Genomic DNA, 16173 nt, shown 5'->3' with positions numbered 1-16173 from the left:
GGTGCCTGGGTTGTTTTGTACCCAGTGGTAATTACAGAAGACTTAGCTCCACTGAGTCTCTGTTCCCTGTGCCTACAGTGTGGCCTGAGGTGAAGTTCTGTAATGGCCCTTCCCAGAGCTGGCTAGCCCCTGGAGGAGCCCAACCAACCCAAAGGCATTTCAATCAAAAGCAATCAATTTAAAAGCAATTGGATCAGAACAACATAGAATTCTACTATGGTGATGAAAACTGGCCTTCAGTGGGCATTCCCCAGTGCTGTCTCACTGATCACACCAGCACATCCCTAAGCTGTCTGGTTTTAATGGCTTTTTAACAACTTGGCTGCTTTTTTTGAGAAAGGTTAGAGGCCCCAATTTTCTCTCCACTTTGTAACTGCAGAAATCGTTTTTACATAAGCCATACTAGTTAACTGCAAGACTCAACTAACTTAAAAGGTGTACCTAGCCAGGTTTTGAGCAAACCCACTGCACTCTGTAAGAGGCTGGACAGAGATGTACTCAGTGTGGTGGGGACGGGAGTCCTGGGAGATGGTCAGGCTGACATGGAGCCATCAAACGTTCCTCCTTAGGTAACCTGCACCTGGCAGTCATTTGTCTCTCCTAATAAATCCATTCACTTCGCTAAACAAACAAGCATCAACCAAAGCAACCTAACAAAAAACCAGGTGGCATGACAGGGTTGGGCTGTCAGAGGAGGCCTGGTGCTCCCAGCTGTGGCACTGCAGGGATAGGATAAAGGACTGGTTAGGGAATGGGCTCTATACAGTCAAAGATGACCTTGAGCTTTTGATCCCCCTCATCTCACCGCCACTACCAAACCTAGTTTTTAATGATGCTGAGGATGGACTCCTAGGCTTCCTTCATGCGAGGCAAGTATTTTGCCAACTGAGCCACAGTACGATGAAGCTTCATGTTGGCCAGATCTGTGGTATAAGGGCATAGTGGTTCTCAACCTGTGAGTCAAGACCCCTCTGACAAACTTCTACCTCCAAAAATATTTATGGTTCATAACAGTAGTAAAATTACAGTTATGAAGGAGCAACAAAAATAGTTTTATGGGCTGGGCGGCAGTGGCACACGCCTATAATCCCTGCACTTGGGAGGCAGAGGCAGGTGGATTTCTGAGTTCGAGGCCAGCCTGGTCTACAGAGTGAGTTCCAGGACAGCCAGGGCTATACAGAGAAACCCTGTCTCAAAAAAACCAAAAAACCAAAAACCAAACAAACAAACAAAAAAAAAAGTTTTATGGTTGGAGGGTCACCACAACATGAGCAACTGTATTTAAGTCACAGTATCAGAAAGGCTGAGGCCAAGGTGTCACAAAAAACGAAGGGCAACTTGGTAGAGCAGTGAGTGATGCATGGGGCTCTCACCTGAAATGCAGTAGTGAGGGATACACGCTGCTTCCCATCCCCCACCCCAGCCCACTGAACCCACAGCAGGAACAGCATGTGCAGATCTCCACTGGCCATGACCTCACTCTGTTAAGGCCACCAGGAGGCTGCTGTCCCCATCTCTAATTAATGGCCTCTGTGATTAAATCATCTCCGGGAACTCAGACTTGGATGCCATATTGGGAAGGAAATCCATGAATAATGAATGGGGCTGCCTAATGCACTCATTTAAAACCAATTTCTAAAGGCATCCTCGAGAAGAGCAATTAATTCCCACGTAAGTGAACAAGCACAACACTGGGGAAAAGAAGAATAAAGCCCTGGATTAGCATGACAGACTTCATGCCACTGAAGACAGCAAAGGCTTGGCATGGAGGAACCCACTGGACATACCAGTTCTGGGGAGGCTGATGCCACCTGGGTGAGACCTTGTCTAAAAACCCCAAATAAGGAAAAGGAGTTTGCTCGTCTCCTGTGACTTGTGCTCAAGGTGGTCATGGTCTCAGCTTTGGAGAACCAGGCACACCTACAGCACTGTGAAAGTCTAGCCTTTGCTCAGAGCACACTTGTGCCTACAGACATGTTTCCATAAGGACAGGACTGATGTGAACATGTCTGTCACATGTGGGCACTGAGTGTTTACTCGTGCCAGAATATCTGACAGCACACCTACCCACTGTGTCACTCTTACACATATGCACACTTATGTATACAACGAGTAGATGGACACACTCGTGCACATACACTTAACGTACAAATACATGCAAACACATTGCAACTAGAAAGGATGAGCAATTGGTCCTACCCTCCTCACCCATCCGTCACTTCCATTCATTTGTCTGCCTTGAGCTATGTGGTGCTGAATTAACCAACTTGCCCTAAATCATAGATGAGCGTTTGGCTATAATCAGGAAGCCGCCATTCCCTACTGCAGCAATAACCCAGAATCCCCTGTGTCTGGTCTAAGAACCCATTAAGAATGAGCAGTGGAGTCTGCGCAAAGAGAAGTTTCCATCCCTTGCGGGTGGGGGGTTGTTACACTGTTGCCATCCTAAAGGCCCAGGATTTATAGCCAGTTCCTAGTAGCAGGTCTGGGTGGGAACTTGGAGAGGTGAGGGAAACCACAGGTAGTTAATAATATATGCTGGGGACACTGAGTGGGCTCCTGGGGCTCATTTATCTAACAGCAATGTTCAGTCTTAGGTTTTTACAACTGTATAGACAGGAAAAGGGGTTGGCAGGGGTCCAAAGGACAGACCCTAGGCAGAGGGTTGGGATCATATAGAACACAGATACCAAGTCACATAGCCACACACAGGGATGCACAAATTACCACTATGGTATTACCTGCTTCTTGCAGGCAGTAGATCACATGTAGCAGTGGCCCTGGGGAGAACCTTCCAGAGCTCTTGGTGTTGCAAGCTAAGATAGGGGTCCTCTTCTTCTCCTCAAAGGCCCCATGATACCTGGAGGGCTGGCACTGCCTCCTGAGCCCACCCAACTGTTACAAGACAGCGAAGCTGTGACTGTTGCCTTGAGTCCTCACTGGCCCACTGGAGAACATTTTGCTAGAGGTATAGCCAACTCAGCTCAGCCTGTGCCTGTCTGAGCTGGGAAAAAACTCATTAAACCTTCCTAATGACAAATGTTCCAGCAGGCGGCTGGCAAAGAGTGATGGCTCTCGAGAGCAGCCAGATGGGAGCAGGCTCAGGTGAGTGTTCAGGAGACCCAGGCCTGTGGGGAGGGAGGGCTCTCTTGGGGTACAGGCTTAATAGTGCTCTGGTCCCCAAGCCTTGCTGGTTAGAGCCAGCCCCACCACCCAGGACACCACCCCACCAGTCACTTGTGAGTATATGCAGAAACCCTGATTGAAGAATTCTGAGCCCTCAGTCCATATAGGCTCAGGGGCCCCTAGCCAAGGTGGAGAGCCCTCCTCTTCCCACCTGCCACTCAAGGCAATATCCATTTCCCAGCCCCCTCCACCAGGATCTCTGTTCTTCTGGGAGCTGATAAAGCCTCCCTCTCTTCCACTTGAGGGGGCCTCTGTTGCCATGGAAACAGCACCTGGAGAGTGCTAGGTCTGGTGGCTGAACCCAGGAATAACCAGTCAGAAGTGGGTGGCAGATGCTAGATATGATTTGTTCTCACCAATAAGCAGTTTGTATGTGTGCTGGGGGGGGGGTGAGGGGGAGGTGGGCATTGAGGGTGTGCCAAGGCAGATGCTGAGCCAGGTTCCCCCAGGACCATTCCAGACCTAACAGCTGGGAGCATGGTGGTGGATGGGGTGGTCTGCATATATCTTAACAGTCCCCAGAGGGCTTATACAATTCGGTCTGGACTGGTGGGGCTCCAGGTATCTTGCCTGGGAGTCTAGCTAGTGGAAAGAATTCTTGCCAGCATCCCCCAGGCTGTGGAAAAGAAGGCTTCTTAGAGCTGGAGAACAGTTTGGACACCTGGGCTTAGGGTATGGTGGGTAAAAGTTCCACTCCTGAGACATGGCGCCTCACACCTCACCAGAAAGGTAATGATACAGGACCACCAACCAGTGGCTCCACATTTAATGGAAGGTGCATGGGGCACTGCATCGCACTCCGAGGCTGAGTTGCTGCATCGCCAAGTATGGAGCATCTGCTTTTTGCAACTGAACAGAGGAACAGAGCATATAACTAACAAGAAGAAAGGCCCTCCTGACTGCCTCTGAGACCTGGGGGATCAGGTCACCTCTGATCCCCTGAGCCTGGGGGCCTCCCTACCCCCACTGCTCTTCTGAAGTCAATTCCTCCAGAAGGAGCCTGGTTAGGACAGCCTCAAATGAGGGCAAACAGGGAGCAGGATGCTCCCATCTCAACAGGAGTTCCCATCTCAGAGACCCCCCCCACCCCAGTCATTTTAGGAACAATAAATACTGTGTGACAGTAGCAGGAAGGGCGTCCATGGGCTGTGTGGCAGCCCAAGTAGGCTGGCCTGTGCCTGCCCTCATTCTGTGCGCAGGATGATATGGATGCCTGAATCCGTGAACACTGGACCACTCATCTCCCCTGTCCGTAGAGCAAACGATGCATCCTCAAACGGTTTCTGCATCTGACCTGTAAAACAGCAGAGGCAGAGGAGGTCAGGTGCGGGCTGCACAGCAGATGGGGCTCCTGCCTGCATTCAGTCTCAAGCATATCCATCACGGGGTTTATAGCCCTGTCACTTGCAGTACTGAGCTGTGGCCCGGCTGAGGGCCACAGGCCCACTAAGGAGGCTCTGAGAAGCCCAAGGACAGCATGAGGGATAATAGGCAGAGCTGTGCTGTACATTTAGATACACTGTATGACCAACTCTCCAGATTCCTAGCTAGACATTATCTGTCCTGCAGGGAGGTAGCCAGGGCTGACAGCAGAGGCTACCCCTCTTTCCTAAGCAGGTGCGTACACCATACACTTCCAGCCCATGCCAAAGAGATGAAGGAGAGAAGAGGGAGGAGGAAGAAGAAAAGGGAGGAGGGGGAAGAAGGGATCTAATTTCCTTTGCCCTTGGCGGACAGGTCTGAGCTCTGGGCTGCTTCCCTTGCCTACTTTCCCCTCCTGCCAAAGGGGGACAGTACGATTCTGGAGGACAGGTGCTGGTTCTGAGGGATCCCATCCTATAGCTCTGCCAATGACAAAACAGAGTCACCTTGATGGGCCTTTGAGGGGGACAATGATCCTGGAAGGAAAGACACCAAGGAGGTTCTATATATCTCTTTTGCAGAACAGAAAACAGGCGAGGAAAGCCTGAGGAAGGCTATGCTGCCACCTGGTGGGCCGGAAAGCCTGTGCAGGAGAGTCATCCCTCTCTCCCTTCTTGGGGCCCTTCCACCCAGAACACTGCAGGGAAGGTGCTGGGTATGGTGGGGTCTACGCTTGCCCACCTCTGCTGAAGGCACCCAGGTCTCCCCTGGCTTTGGCAGAGCTGCAATCACTGAACTGTGAGGCCAGAGATTCAAAGTCTTCCTCTCCTGACTTAATCTTCTGGATGTAGCCTGTAGAGATACAAGGGGAGAGCTCCACATCAGAGACATAGAGGCAAGACAGGATGCAGGAAGAACTGGACACTCCTAGGAGCTGGGCAAGACCTGCCTGACCTGTGCACCTTGTTCCCTACAAAGTTATCATCTGACTCCACCCAAAATACCTTCCATACCCTCATGCCCAAGCAATCACACCCTTATCCTGTGCTATGTGCACCCATGAAGACAGTCCTCCCACATGCATGTCCCCAGGGTGCAAACCTGTCACCCATCCCCATGCACCTATGGCTATAATATGACCTGAAGAGCCAGGCTAGTCATCCATAGGTGCACAAGAATGTAAGCACCCACACACTCATAGTGACCTCTTTTCAGGCCTAGACACAGAGCTGAAACCTCACAGTGGATGACTGCCCATCCCTATTCCTAGGGCAGTCTCAAGGCTCTGGACCTGCAGCTGGCTAGCATGCAGCCAAGCTCTGCACGGGAGCTGGTGACATCTTCAGCTGTGGGGAGCAGGAGTCCCCACCTGTGCAACACAGGAGGCACAGCAGGGTACTCACTAGGACATTTTGAAAAGACCTTGAGGTGAGGCTGTAAGGGCTGTGTGTGAGCGGCCATACAATGGTCACATAGGCAAGGTACCACACTGTATTGGCAGAACCCAGGAGACACTAAAGCGGCTCTACTGGGCCATGACTCTCCTGCAGGATCAGGAAGCCAGGGCTACTGGGAAGAAAGTGAATAGTGATTGAAGCGAAGGCTCAATACAACAATAACAACAAAAATCATTTGTCTCAAAGCCTGACTGAGTTCTATCCCCAGGACCTACAAGAGTAGAAGAACTAATTTTTGCAAATTGTGTCCTCTGACCTTCATATACGCTTACCAACCACCAAACCCCACCAAAACAAAACAAAGTCAGACAAACAACAAAAAAGCTTAAAGGACCTAGGCCCAGGGGAGTAAGACCATAGTACCATGTCTGTATGACTCACATCTTGGGAGCACAGTGCACACACATGTGGATGCATGTGAGACTGTGTTATGCACTCAGACATGTGCTAGGTGAGGAGACTGCCAGATACCTGGGTCTAGGTAGCACCTGAGGTGGGCAGGAAAGCCCTGGACACAGACATAAGACTGCCCATCCTGTTCCCAACTTCTGTCTAATTTGTAGCCATGGCACACACAGAGTCCCAGGGCAGCAGCCACCCAGACCTGAGCAACTCTCAAAGTCTTCCCAGCTAGTCTGGAAAGGACCCTGAGACAGCCTCCTATGTAGCTCAGGCTATCCTTGAATCAACCTTTCTGCTTCAACTGAAGTGTTGGTCATGGCCATGCATTCTACATGAGGCTCCACAGTGACCTCTGCAGAGAGTAGCCTGACACAGTTGCTGTTGGACTTCCACCCACACGTCCTACCTGAGCTGGAGAAGGTTCTGAACAGCCGTGTGCTGCTCAGTGTGCACATCACTGAAGGTCCCAACTGGTACCTGTGCAACAAGTTACTAGCTGCTATAACTAGTCCCTTGAGGCCCAGGAACCCAGCCACTTCCCAAGGGCTTTGGGCCTCAGGCTCCTGTAGGATACCAAAGCCTGACACAGGGTAGGCAATATGACTGACAGGCCAGGAGTCAGCCCCATCTGAATACATTACAGGACAGTTACCTTGGTGTTTGGCCTACAACATGCCAGGGTACACCTGTCTATCCAGGGCTCCCCAACTCCCCTCTGTCTGCCTTGGTCAGAACAGGCTGTTACCACAGACCACCGCCTGTCAGAGATACACAGGGCCATGTGGTTTGACCTGTATATCCTGGTGACTTGCCTGGAAACCACCCTTGGTATCAAGAGTCCCCTTGTACAGAAAGAATCTTATCAGTAACCTTGATCTGGTAAACTCCTGATTCTCATCTCCCTGGCTGTCTGGTTGTGTTCTTCTGTGGGGATCAAAGACTCTACCCAGGAATCTTGCCTAGCTCCAGCCCTGAGGCAGTGTCACCTAGATGTAGCCATGGCCACAGGAAGATGGGATAGCCAGAGGGCTTCTTACACACTGTCAAGCTATAGCCATTTAATAAAGACAGCACTGGGTTGGATGATACATCCCTATAATCCCAGCACTCAGGACACCAAGGAGAGACAATGTCTCGATAAAGAAATCTAGCCAGGGGCCCTCATTTACCACTGTTCCCCACTCTTGTGCACAAAACAGGAATTCCTGGTGGCCGAGGAATTAGTGAATAAAGTAGAAATTATCCATGAGGAAGGAGATGGGGACCTATCACTATTCTTCAGACACACAGTTATCTCTTGATTTTTGTCACCTGGACCTCTGTATTCAGAGCTGAGGTCAAACTCCCTGGGCTTTCTCCAGGACAAATCACAGCCTCAATGGGAGGTGGGAAGAAACAACTCCTCTGAGAGTGCCTGTCCACCTCGGCCAATAGCACCTCAGCCAGGACTCGGTCTGCCTCTTGGAGCAGCCTCTCCAGAGCTCAGCCTGGAACAAGGCCCTCTATTTGCTTTGGGGTTGTAATAGTTTGAATACAAATGGCCCCATATGGTCATATATTTGAATGCTGAGTCACCAAGGAATGGAACTGTCTGAAAAAGATTAGTAGGTATGGCCTTGTAAGAAGTGTGTCACTAGGGATGGGCTGAGGTTTTAAACACCCACACCAGGCCCAGTGTTCTTCTCTGCCTGTCTGTCTGTGGATCAGGATGTAAAACTCTCAGCCACCTCTCCAGAGTCATCTGTGCCTCCATACTCCCTGCCATGGAGATAATGGACTAACCTCTGAAATGGTAAGCTAGCCCCGATTAAATACTTCCTTTATAAGAGCTGCCTTGATCATGGTGTCTCTTCACAGCAATGGAACGGTGGAGCAGTGGCTAAGACAAGAGTGTTCAGGAGCTCCCTCGACAACAAGCAGAACAGTTGACTGCAGACATGTGTGGGTTCAGCAGTCCCTGAGGTTCAGGAGAGTGGCAGGCCCAGCTTTAGACTCCAGTTGCTGGGATCTGACCCTGCCCTGTGGTTCCCCAGCCTTATGAGTATCCAATATCCAATGGCCTTGGGGGAACAGAGGGGGTATGATTCTGTTTTAGGAGCCTTATGAAATGACTCATCTATGAATTGGGGCAGTTGGGAGCTGGGAGATGATTCAGTGGGTAAAGGTGTTTGTGTCATCTCTAACTATTTGAGCCCCCTCCTCAGCAACAGAAGAGCCAACTCTTCCGGCAGGTTGCCCTCTAACCTCTACAAGCCTGCTAGGCATACTTGTACACAAACAAACAAACACGTGTAAAAGAATGTAATGGGCTAATGGGAGCTCTCACTTCAGAGGGTTATTCTGAGGGATAAATGAATGACTGTCATAGTCAGGGCTGATGTAGAACAAACCTTTGACAGATTTAAATGTTCACTCTTCTGCTATGGGCTGCATGCTAGTGTCCCAATAGGCACTATAAAGAAGCCCTAGTTCCTGGTATGACTATCCTGGGAGATAAGGAGTCTGCAAGGGTAGGCCCTGAAATGATATGATGAGCACCTATTCATAAGAAGTGGCACAGCCAGGCTAAGGCTCAATTGGTAGAGTGTTCTCCTTCCTGCACCAGGTTCAAGCTCTAAATCAGGGATAGCAGTGCAAACCTGTAATTCCAGCATTTAGGAGCCAGAGATGAGCAGGTCAGAAGTTCAAGGTCACCCTTGGCTACATGGAGAATTATAAGGCCTGCCTGGGCTGCATAAGCTCTATCTTTAAAGGGAAGTGAAGATAGCCAAGGTGCCTTTTAATCCCAGCACTCAGAGGCAGAAGCAGATGGATCTGTGAGTTTGAGGCCAGCTTGGTCTACAGAGTGAGTTCCAGGACATCCAGGGCCACACAGAGAAACCCTGTCTCAAACAAAACAAAACAAAACGACAGCCAAGGTCACCAAAGGACACAACAGAAGCAGCTATCTACAAGTCCAGAGAAGTAATCTTACCAGGAACCTACAGTACAGAGTGAGAAAGGTGCAGGTTTACTGGTGGCTGGTTTTTGAGAGTCACTCTAGGGAAAAACATGAGGCATAGATTTTTCCAGAACTGTGAGAAAAAAACTAAGCTACAAAGCTTATAGCATTGTGTTGCCACAGACTAAGGCACAGAGTGAACCAAAAGGGTGGTTGTTCTTCAACCTAAAACTGTTTAGATAATCCCTCTCAGATCATAGGTGGCCCATAGGGAAAGGATCTGGTTGGGGAAGACCCAAGACCGAGCAGGAAGGGCCCAGAGACATAGCCATAGGCCACCAGGCTAGATGGACACCACTCAGCCAGAGGAGGTGACTGATCTTTGAAGCCTGGAAAGGGTGCTGCTCATACTCTGGTTCTGAGCCTCCCTGGATTCTCAGGACCTGGATGAGTAGGGACAAAACAGCATGGAACAGGGAGCCAGGGTCTGTCCACAGCTTGTCTGGTGCAAACAAGGACATGGCAATGATACCAGCGGGGCCTCGGGTTTCTTCTGGCTGCCTCCCAGCAGCTGTAGAGGAGCCACTGCTGGAAAAGGAGTTGCAGCAGGGATGCAGAGGTGCTGTTTCCAAAGCAGGCAGTCTGTTTCCTCAAGGCAGAAGGGGAACTGATGGTACCCCCCAGGCCAAGGCTAGCAGCCAGGGCAGATACCGCTCCTATCATTGTCACCTGATGGCCTTGAAATAAGCTCCGGGTTCAAAGGTGAGCCAGTGTTTTCAAGAAAAACAAACTGGAGAGCTAGGTCAATCCTTAAGAGCACTTACTGGCTTCCTTTTCCTGAGGAGCCAGGTTTGGTTTAGAGCATGCATATGGGAGCTCGTAACTGCCTGTAACTCTAGTTCCTGGGGATCTGATGTCCTCTTCTGGCCTGCATGGGCAGCAGGCCTTCATCTTTACTCACACACATAAAATAATCTTAAGCACATCACACAAAAGGTCAGCAAGATGGCTTAGCAGATGACTCAACCTGATGATCTAAGTTCAACCCCCCAGAACTCACATAGTAGGTGAAAGCCCAACCCTAAGAATTGTCCTTTGACTTCCACGCTTGAGCGTGTGTTCCCATATGCATATGGCTGAGAAGGTAGATTAGAAGCTAGGAGTACAAGCTACGCTTACAAAAACCCTGGGTTTAGTTTGCAGCACCCACATACTAGCTGAGAAGCCTAACGCCAATTTTAGGGAACCTGATGCCTTGTAGCCTCCTCTGACACCAGCCACACATACATGCAGGCAAAACACCCATACTCATAGTTATCAAACAGGAGTTAAAAATGGACTCATCATCTCCAGGGTCAGCTTTGTGCTTACCCATCCCTGGTCTACTGCCAGACCTACCCGCAGATGCCCGGCCTCTCCCTGATGACAACATCATTCAGGATGGCTGCCACTGACCAAGACTGCTTCCTATAACCACACTGCTACAACAGCCGCTGAGGTAAGTATGCATTAACGTTCATTTTACACAAGAGAAAACTGAGTCTTGAGTGATGCTCTGAATTTCCCAGATCACAGAGCTCACCAGGCACTGCTACTATCTAATCAGGGTGCCGACTTTCTACTTCACTCCAAATGGCAAGCAGAAAGGAAAGAGTGAGGGCCTGCACGGGCCGAGCTCATCCCAATATAGGCACTTCTTTTCAAGATAAGGTCATCAAGTGGCCTGGAACTCAGTATGTAGGACCTAGGACTTAAAAAAAAAAAATGCACTCATTTGTGCACAGTGTTGTATTGGAGTCAGAATACAGTTTGAGGGAGCAGGTTCTCTTCCACTACGTAGGTCCCAGGAACTGAATTCAGGCCCTCAAGTCTAGTAGCAAGTGCTTTTGCCCACTGAGCCGTCTTCCCAACCCCAGCCTGAACCTCTGATCCTCTGTCTCTATCTCCATGCAGAGGTTACAGGTTTGCATGACCATGCCAGGTTCACAGGGCACTAGAGACTAAAGCCGAGACTCCTTGTAAGTTAGGTAAGCAAGCCAACAACTGAGCTACAACCCTAGTATAGTACAGCACTTCTCCAGCAGTGACTGCTGACCAGACTGTGTGGAGGGTCTGGTGGGGTGAATAATGCTTATTGTCTGCTTGACAGAATCTAGAATAACCTGGAAGATGGGCTGCTGGGGGGATCCTCATCTAAGAAGTGGAGAAGGCAAGCTGAGTACTAGCACAGGGCCATTGTTCTTTGTCCCTGACAATGCTGTGATATGACAACTCCTTTACTATGACTTTCCTGTTACCTGGAACTGTGACATGAGCCCAAACAAACCTTTCTCTATTAAACTGCTTAGCAGTTAAAACAAACAAAAGCCCTCTTGAAAACTTTACTTATTTATTGGGGCAGGAAAGCACACGTGCCCTGGCGGGCTTGAGGGGCGACAGAAAACTCCCAGGAGTAGGCTCTCTCCACCACATGTACCCCCGGAATAGAACTTAGGCTCTCAAGTGCTTTTGCCTGCTGAACCCTCTTGCTGGTCCTTGTCAGAGTATTTTGTCACAGGAACAGGAAAAGATAGCCTCTATGGCCCAGCTGAGAGAGAACCTCCAATAAGCCCCTGCTTCCTCCCCCTACTTACCATTGATCAGCTCCAGGGCCTCCTCCTTGCTCCTGGTGATCTTTTCCTGCCGCCAGGACGAGGGCCTCCGAGATTGGCTGTGTTTCACCAGCAGGTGTGAGCAGCGCACCCTGGCAGGCTCACCCTGGCCATTCTTGCTGCTGCCTCCAATAGTGCTGCCACCACTGGGCCGCTCCCACTGGCTGGCGTTGGTGATGTGATTGAAGTAGTATACCCGGCCTGGGGAAGAGCAGCACCTACTTCAGCTGGGGGCCGAGCTGAAGAGGACTCCATCCCCAAAGCCAGGATGAGTAGTGGCCTGGGAGGTACCTTCTTTAGCAGATCCATTTCCTGTTCTACTCCATGTTACAGGCTTGGGAGGATGCTGTGCCTATTAGGACCTGTTAGGACTATGCTACTGCTTTAGCTGGTACCAGACGGACACTAAACCAGTAAATCAGACAAAACAGCTTCTAGGCCTTTGATGGCTTGGCAGGTAAAGGAACTTGCCAAGCCTGACAACTTGAGTTTGATCTCCAGGAACTCGCCAAGTGGAGGAGAGAACCCATCAGCCTCAAGATGTCCTCTGACCTCCATACAGCATAATGCCACATTACAAAATAAATAGGATCAGATTTTCAAAAGCATCCTTAGCTATAGTTTGAGAACAGCCTTCACTACACAGGACCCAATTCCAAACATACGCAACAAACAAATAGCATGGGGTGAAGATCTATCTCACTGGTTCAGTGCTGCTTGGTGTTTGTGAAGTTCTAGGTTCAAGTCCCAGGATCACATATCACCAAAGATAAAGAGTACACTGTTTTTACCCATTGCTCCATTCCAAACAAACCCCAGACACCACCTCCTTCATCTCTGCTCAGAACAGCAGCAATTGTGTCTAGTGCCTACAGAGATAGATATCCAAAGCTCTATCCTTAACCCCTGCACTGGTGGCCTAAGCCAGAGAGCAAGGAGGCAGCGTTACTCTAGACCTGATGTCATCTGAGTGACAGTGAGGAGCATAAAGGAGATGGTGAATCAAAAACTTGAGGGAAAAGTCTGGCTTAGTGGAATATACCTACATGCCTAGCACTAGGGAGGCTGAGGCAGGAGGATGGATGTCTGCAGTTTGAAGCCAGTAAAGGTTAAGTTCTCAAGACTGTCTCAAAAAAGTGAAAGAGAAAAGAAGAGGAGGGAGGGGTTATGACAGAAGCTTGAAGGAAGGACCCAGTAGATTCTGAGTCATTCCAAGGGCTGAGAGTCTATCTGGGTTACATAGCTGATCTAGCATCAAAGAAGGGCTGGGTGTTACCCATGAAAGAAGGGCTTTCATAGTCCTACTGAGAACAAATGGTAAGAACTGGTCCATAGCTAGGCAGAAGGCAAGTGTAGGGGTGTGTGTGTGTATAAAAGAGTTTCACTATGGGGGCTGGATAGATAGATGGCTGAGATTAACAACAGCAGCTGCTCTTCTATCAGACTGGGGTTCAATTTCCAGTACCCACCCGGAGGCTCACAACTGTCTATAATTCTAGTCCAAGGGTGCCTAGCACCCTCTTCAGGCTTCTTGGTGGGTATTACATGCGTATGGAATACACATGCAAGCCTAATGCCCATACATGTATGTAAAAAAGTTTATGTAGCTCAGGCTAACCGTGAACTAGATCTCCCCCTGCTTCTGCTAAGTGCTGGAGATACAGCTGCGTGCCAGCTAGAAACAAGTTTATACCAGAGGTCACAACTCCACACTAGGAACGGAGCAGCCTGACAAGATCAAAGCCTCTGGGGATAACTCCAACTAAAAACCTTCGTAACAGACCATCTCCTTGAACTTCATCTTTCTCGTCTGCATAACTGGAGTCAGAGAATAAGGACATCAGACCTAGGCATAAAGGCATATAACTTTAGTCCCAGCGCTGAGAGGCTGAAGCAGAGGATCATGAGTTGGAAGCCAGCTTGGGCTACACAGCCAGCCTTTACCTCAGCTAATCTGTGTGATGTAATCCCAGTAGAACACCAGAGGCTCAAGGTCATACTAGGGTAAGTAGCAAGTTCAAAACTAGTCTGAGTTCTCCTCTCTCTCTCTCTCTCACTCTCTCTCTCTCTCTCTCTCTCCTCTCTCTCTCTCTCTCTCTCTCTCTCTCTCTCACACACACACACACACACACACAAATTTTAAAAAGGAAAAAAGAAAATGGCTCAATGAGTAAATGCTTGCAATCAAGCCTGAAGATAAGAGTTTTCAATCTACTCATGGTAGAAGGAAAATTCTTGCTGTCTGATCTCCACATGCACATACACTAAGTATAGTATTACTAATATTATTAATAAAGACTGTCTCAATTAAATAAGTTGGGAAAAGTGGTGCATGCGTATAATCTCAGCACTTGGGGGAGCTGAAGCAGGGGGATGAAGAATTCAAGAATAACCTGTCTTTAAAGGCTCTGTCTAATACCTTTCCACATCCACCCTTGATAAAAAAAGGGGAAAGGGAATGACATTAAACCTAGCTGGGCTAATTCAGAGAGAGCCAGCATATGCAGTGTCCAGAACCCTGATGCTTAATAACTAAAAATTTTGAGTGAGCTCTATAGGCTTCATCGATCTGGCTCTAACTGAGACGATTGTAGGCTACTCTAGGCATTGCCACTGACACTGGGAAGGGGACGTTTGGGGCCAAAAAATAAAAATAAGTAAAAAACAAAAAAACCAAATCATTGCAATCCAGGGCATTCCCAGTAACTGGATTGCATTATCAGATGAGTTCTTTCTGTGTCCTGGCCTCAGTTTCTCCCTCTTGAAAGATGGTAGCGGCAGAAAAGAGGAGGATGAGAAGAGAGGGAGAGAATGAGCCAGGGAAGAAGAGAGGGAGGGAGAAGGGGAGGGAGATGGAGAAACGGAGGTGGAGGTGGGGATAGCAGGAAAGGAAAGTGGGGAGGTGAGAGAGGAGGGTAGAGTGGGGGGTAGGGAAGAGGGGAAGGGAGAGAGAGAGGAAGGGAGGGAAAGAGGGAGGGAGGCTAGGAGGGAGATGCAGGGCGGATAGGAGGGAGGGAGAGCGCGAGACTTGTAAAAGAACTTGAAGTCTTTCAAAGAGCTTGACACCATGCTTGACCCAGGGATAAACTGGCCTGGTTAAAGCCATCACTGTAGCAGGGTCCCGATAGGGGAAAAATCGGGCACGTGTCTCGGATGCTGCCGGAGAACCCAGAGTAGGGCGGCCCACGCCCTCTGCACCGAGTCCGGATCTCTTCCTCTCACGGGAGCCCCAAGGTGCAGCCTCGTCACCTCAGAGCACCGAGGCCCAGTGGTGGACGAGGACTGGGGCGTGCCTGTGCCTGCCCCACCTCCTACCTCAGTTTCTGGCTTTCCGGGCCCGTTATGCCGCGGAGGAGGCCAGATCTCCAAGCGTGAAGCAGAGCGGTGATGAGACACGCCTGTCCCGGCAAGCTCGAGCCCAACTTCCGCAAGCTCGCGAGGCCCCGCCCCGGGCCCTGGGCGACCCCTAAGAGGTACCTGAGCTGCGACTCATTCGCTTCTCCCAGCCGGACGGCAGCTTCTCCTCGTCCGCCATCTTCCCTCCTGCCGCAGCGCCCGCTCCGCCTCCGCGGCTGTGACCCCGCGCCAGACCAGCGCTGCTGTTGATTGGCTCGTCCAATAGAGACGCCAATTGGACGGCAGCCCGGAGCCTCGAGCACTAGAGCTTTTTATTGGACTCTCCGGCCTCCTGGACCGCCCCTATACACACCCTCCCTCCTTTCCAACTCCACTGCTGATTGGTTCGTCTGGAAGCCACGCCTATTGGATGCTCCAACCGGGGAAGTGGCTTCCTTTAAGCATCAAAAGGGCTCTCTACCCTTCTTAGTGCGCTTAGCCCACAAAATAGAGCTTATTTGACTGGCTCCTGCGGCAGCCAATCCGGCCTTCTTCAGCCTGTCTCGGCGGTCCGCCAGCATCCACGCGGAAGTGGCCAGCTGGGACTAAGGTATTTGGTACTTTTGCAGTGCTTTGCTGTTGCCATAGCAATGCAGTTGCCTTGGTGACAAGAGGCTAACTAGCCTAAATTTGGCTTTTGAATTCTTCTTCCCACCTGTTTCCTCCAGATGTCCAAAGCGAAGCCAGTCCTTTTTGGTTTTACAAGGTGAACCATTTCACTGGTCTATTCACCCACCTTCCATGTCTTTTTTAGACCCTACTTCGGCTTATTCCTTCT

The 16173-nt window shown here is 50.0% G+C and overlaps 1 protein-coding gene across 1 annotated transcript; it reads right to left on the bottom strand.

The window, feature by feature from the left end:
* Positions 1-3916: 3916 nt before the first annotated feature.
* Pin1 (peptidylprolyl cis/trans isomerase, NIMA-interacting 1) lies at positions 3917-15605 on the bottom strand. The gene is made up of 4 exons (XM_028763769.1): positions 15477-15605; positions 11982-12200; positions 5290-5400; positions 3917-4480 (listed from the first exon to the last, which is right to left on the bottom strand). The coding sequence occupies exons 1-4, from the start codon at positions 15532-15534 to the stop codon at positions 4371-4373; spliced, it is 498 nt and encodes a 165-aa protein (XP_028619602.1). The 5' UTR covers positions 15535-15605; the 3' UTR covers positions 3917-4370.
* Positions 15606-16173: the final 568 nt, after the last annotated feature.

The sequence above is a fragment of the Grammomys surdaster genome, unplaced genomic scaffold (assembly GCF_004785775.1).
Source record: "Grammomys surdaster isolate TR1022 unplaced genomic scaffold, NIH_TR_1.0 140, whole genome shotgun sequence".
Taxonomy (NCBI): domain Eukaryota; kingdom Metazoa; phylum Chordata; class Mammalia; order Rodentia; family Muridae; genus Grammomys; species Grammomys surdaster.
This window is presented reverse-complemented; position numbering and strand designations above follow the sequence as displayed.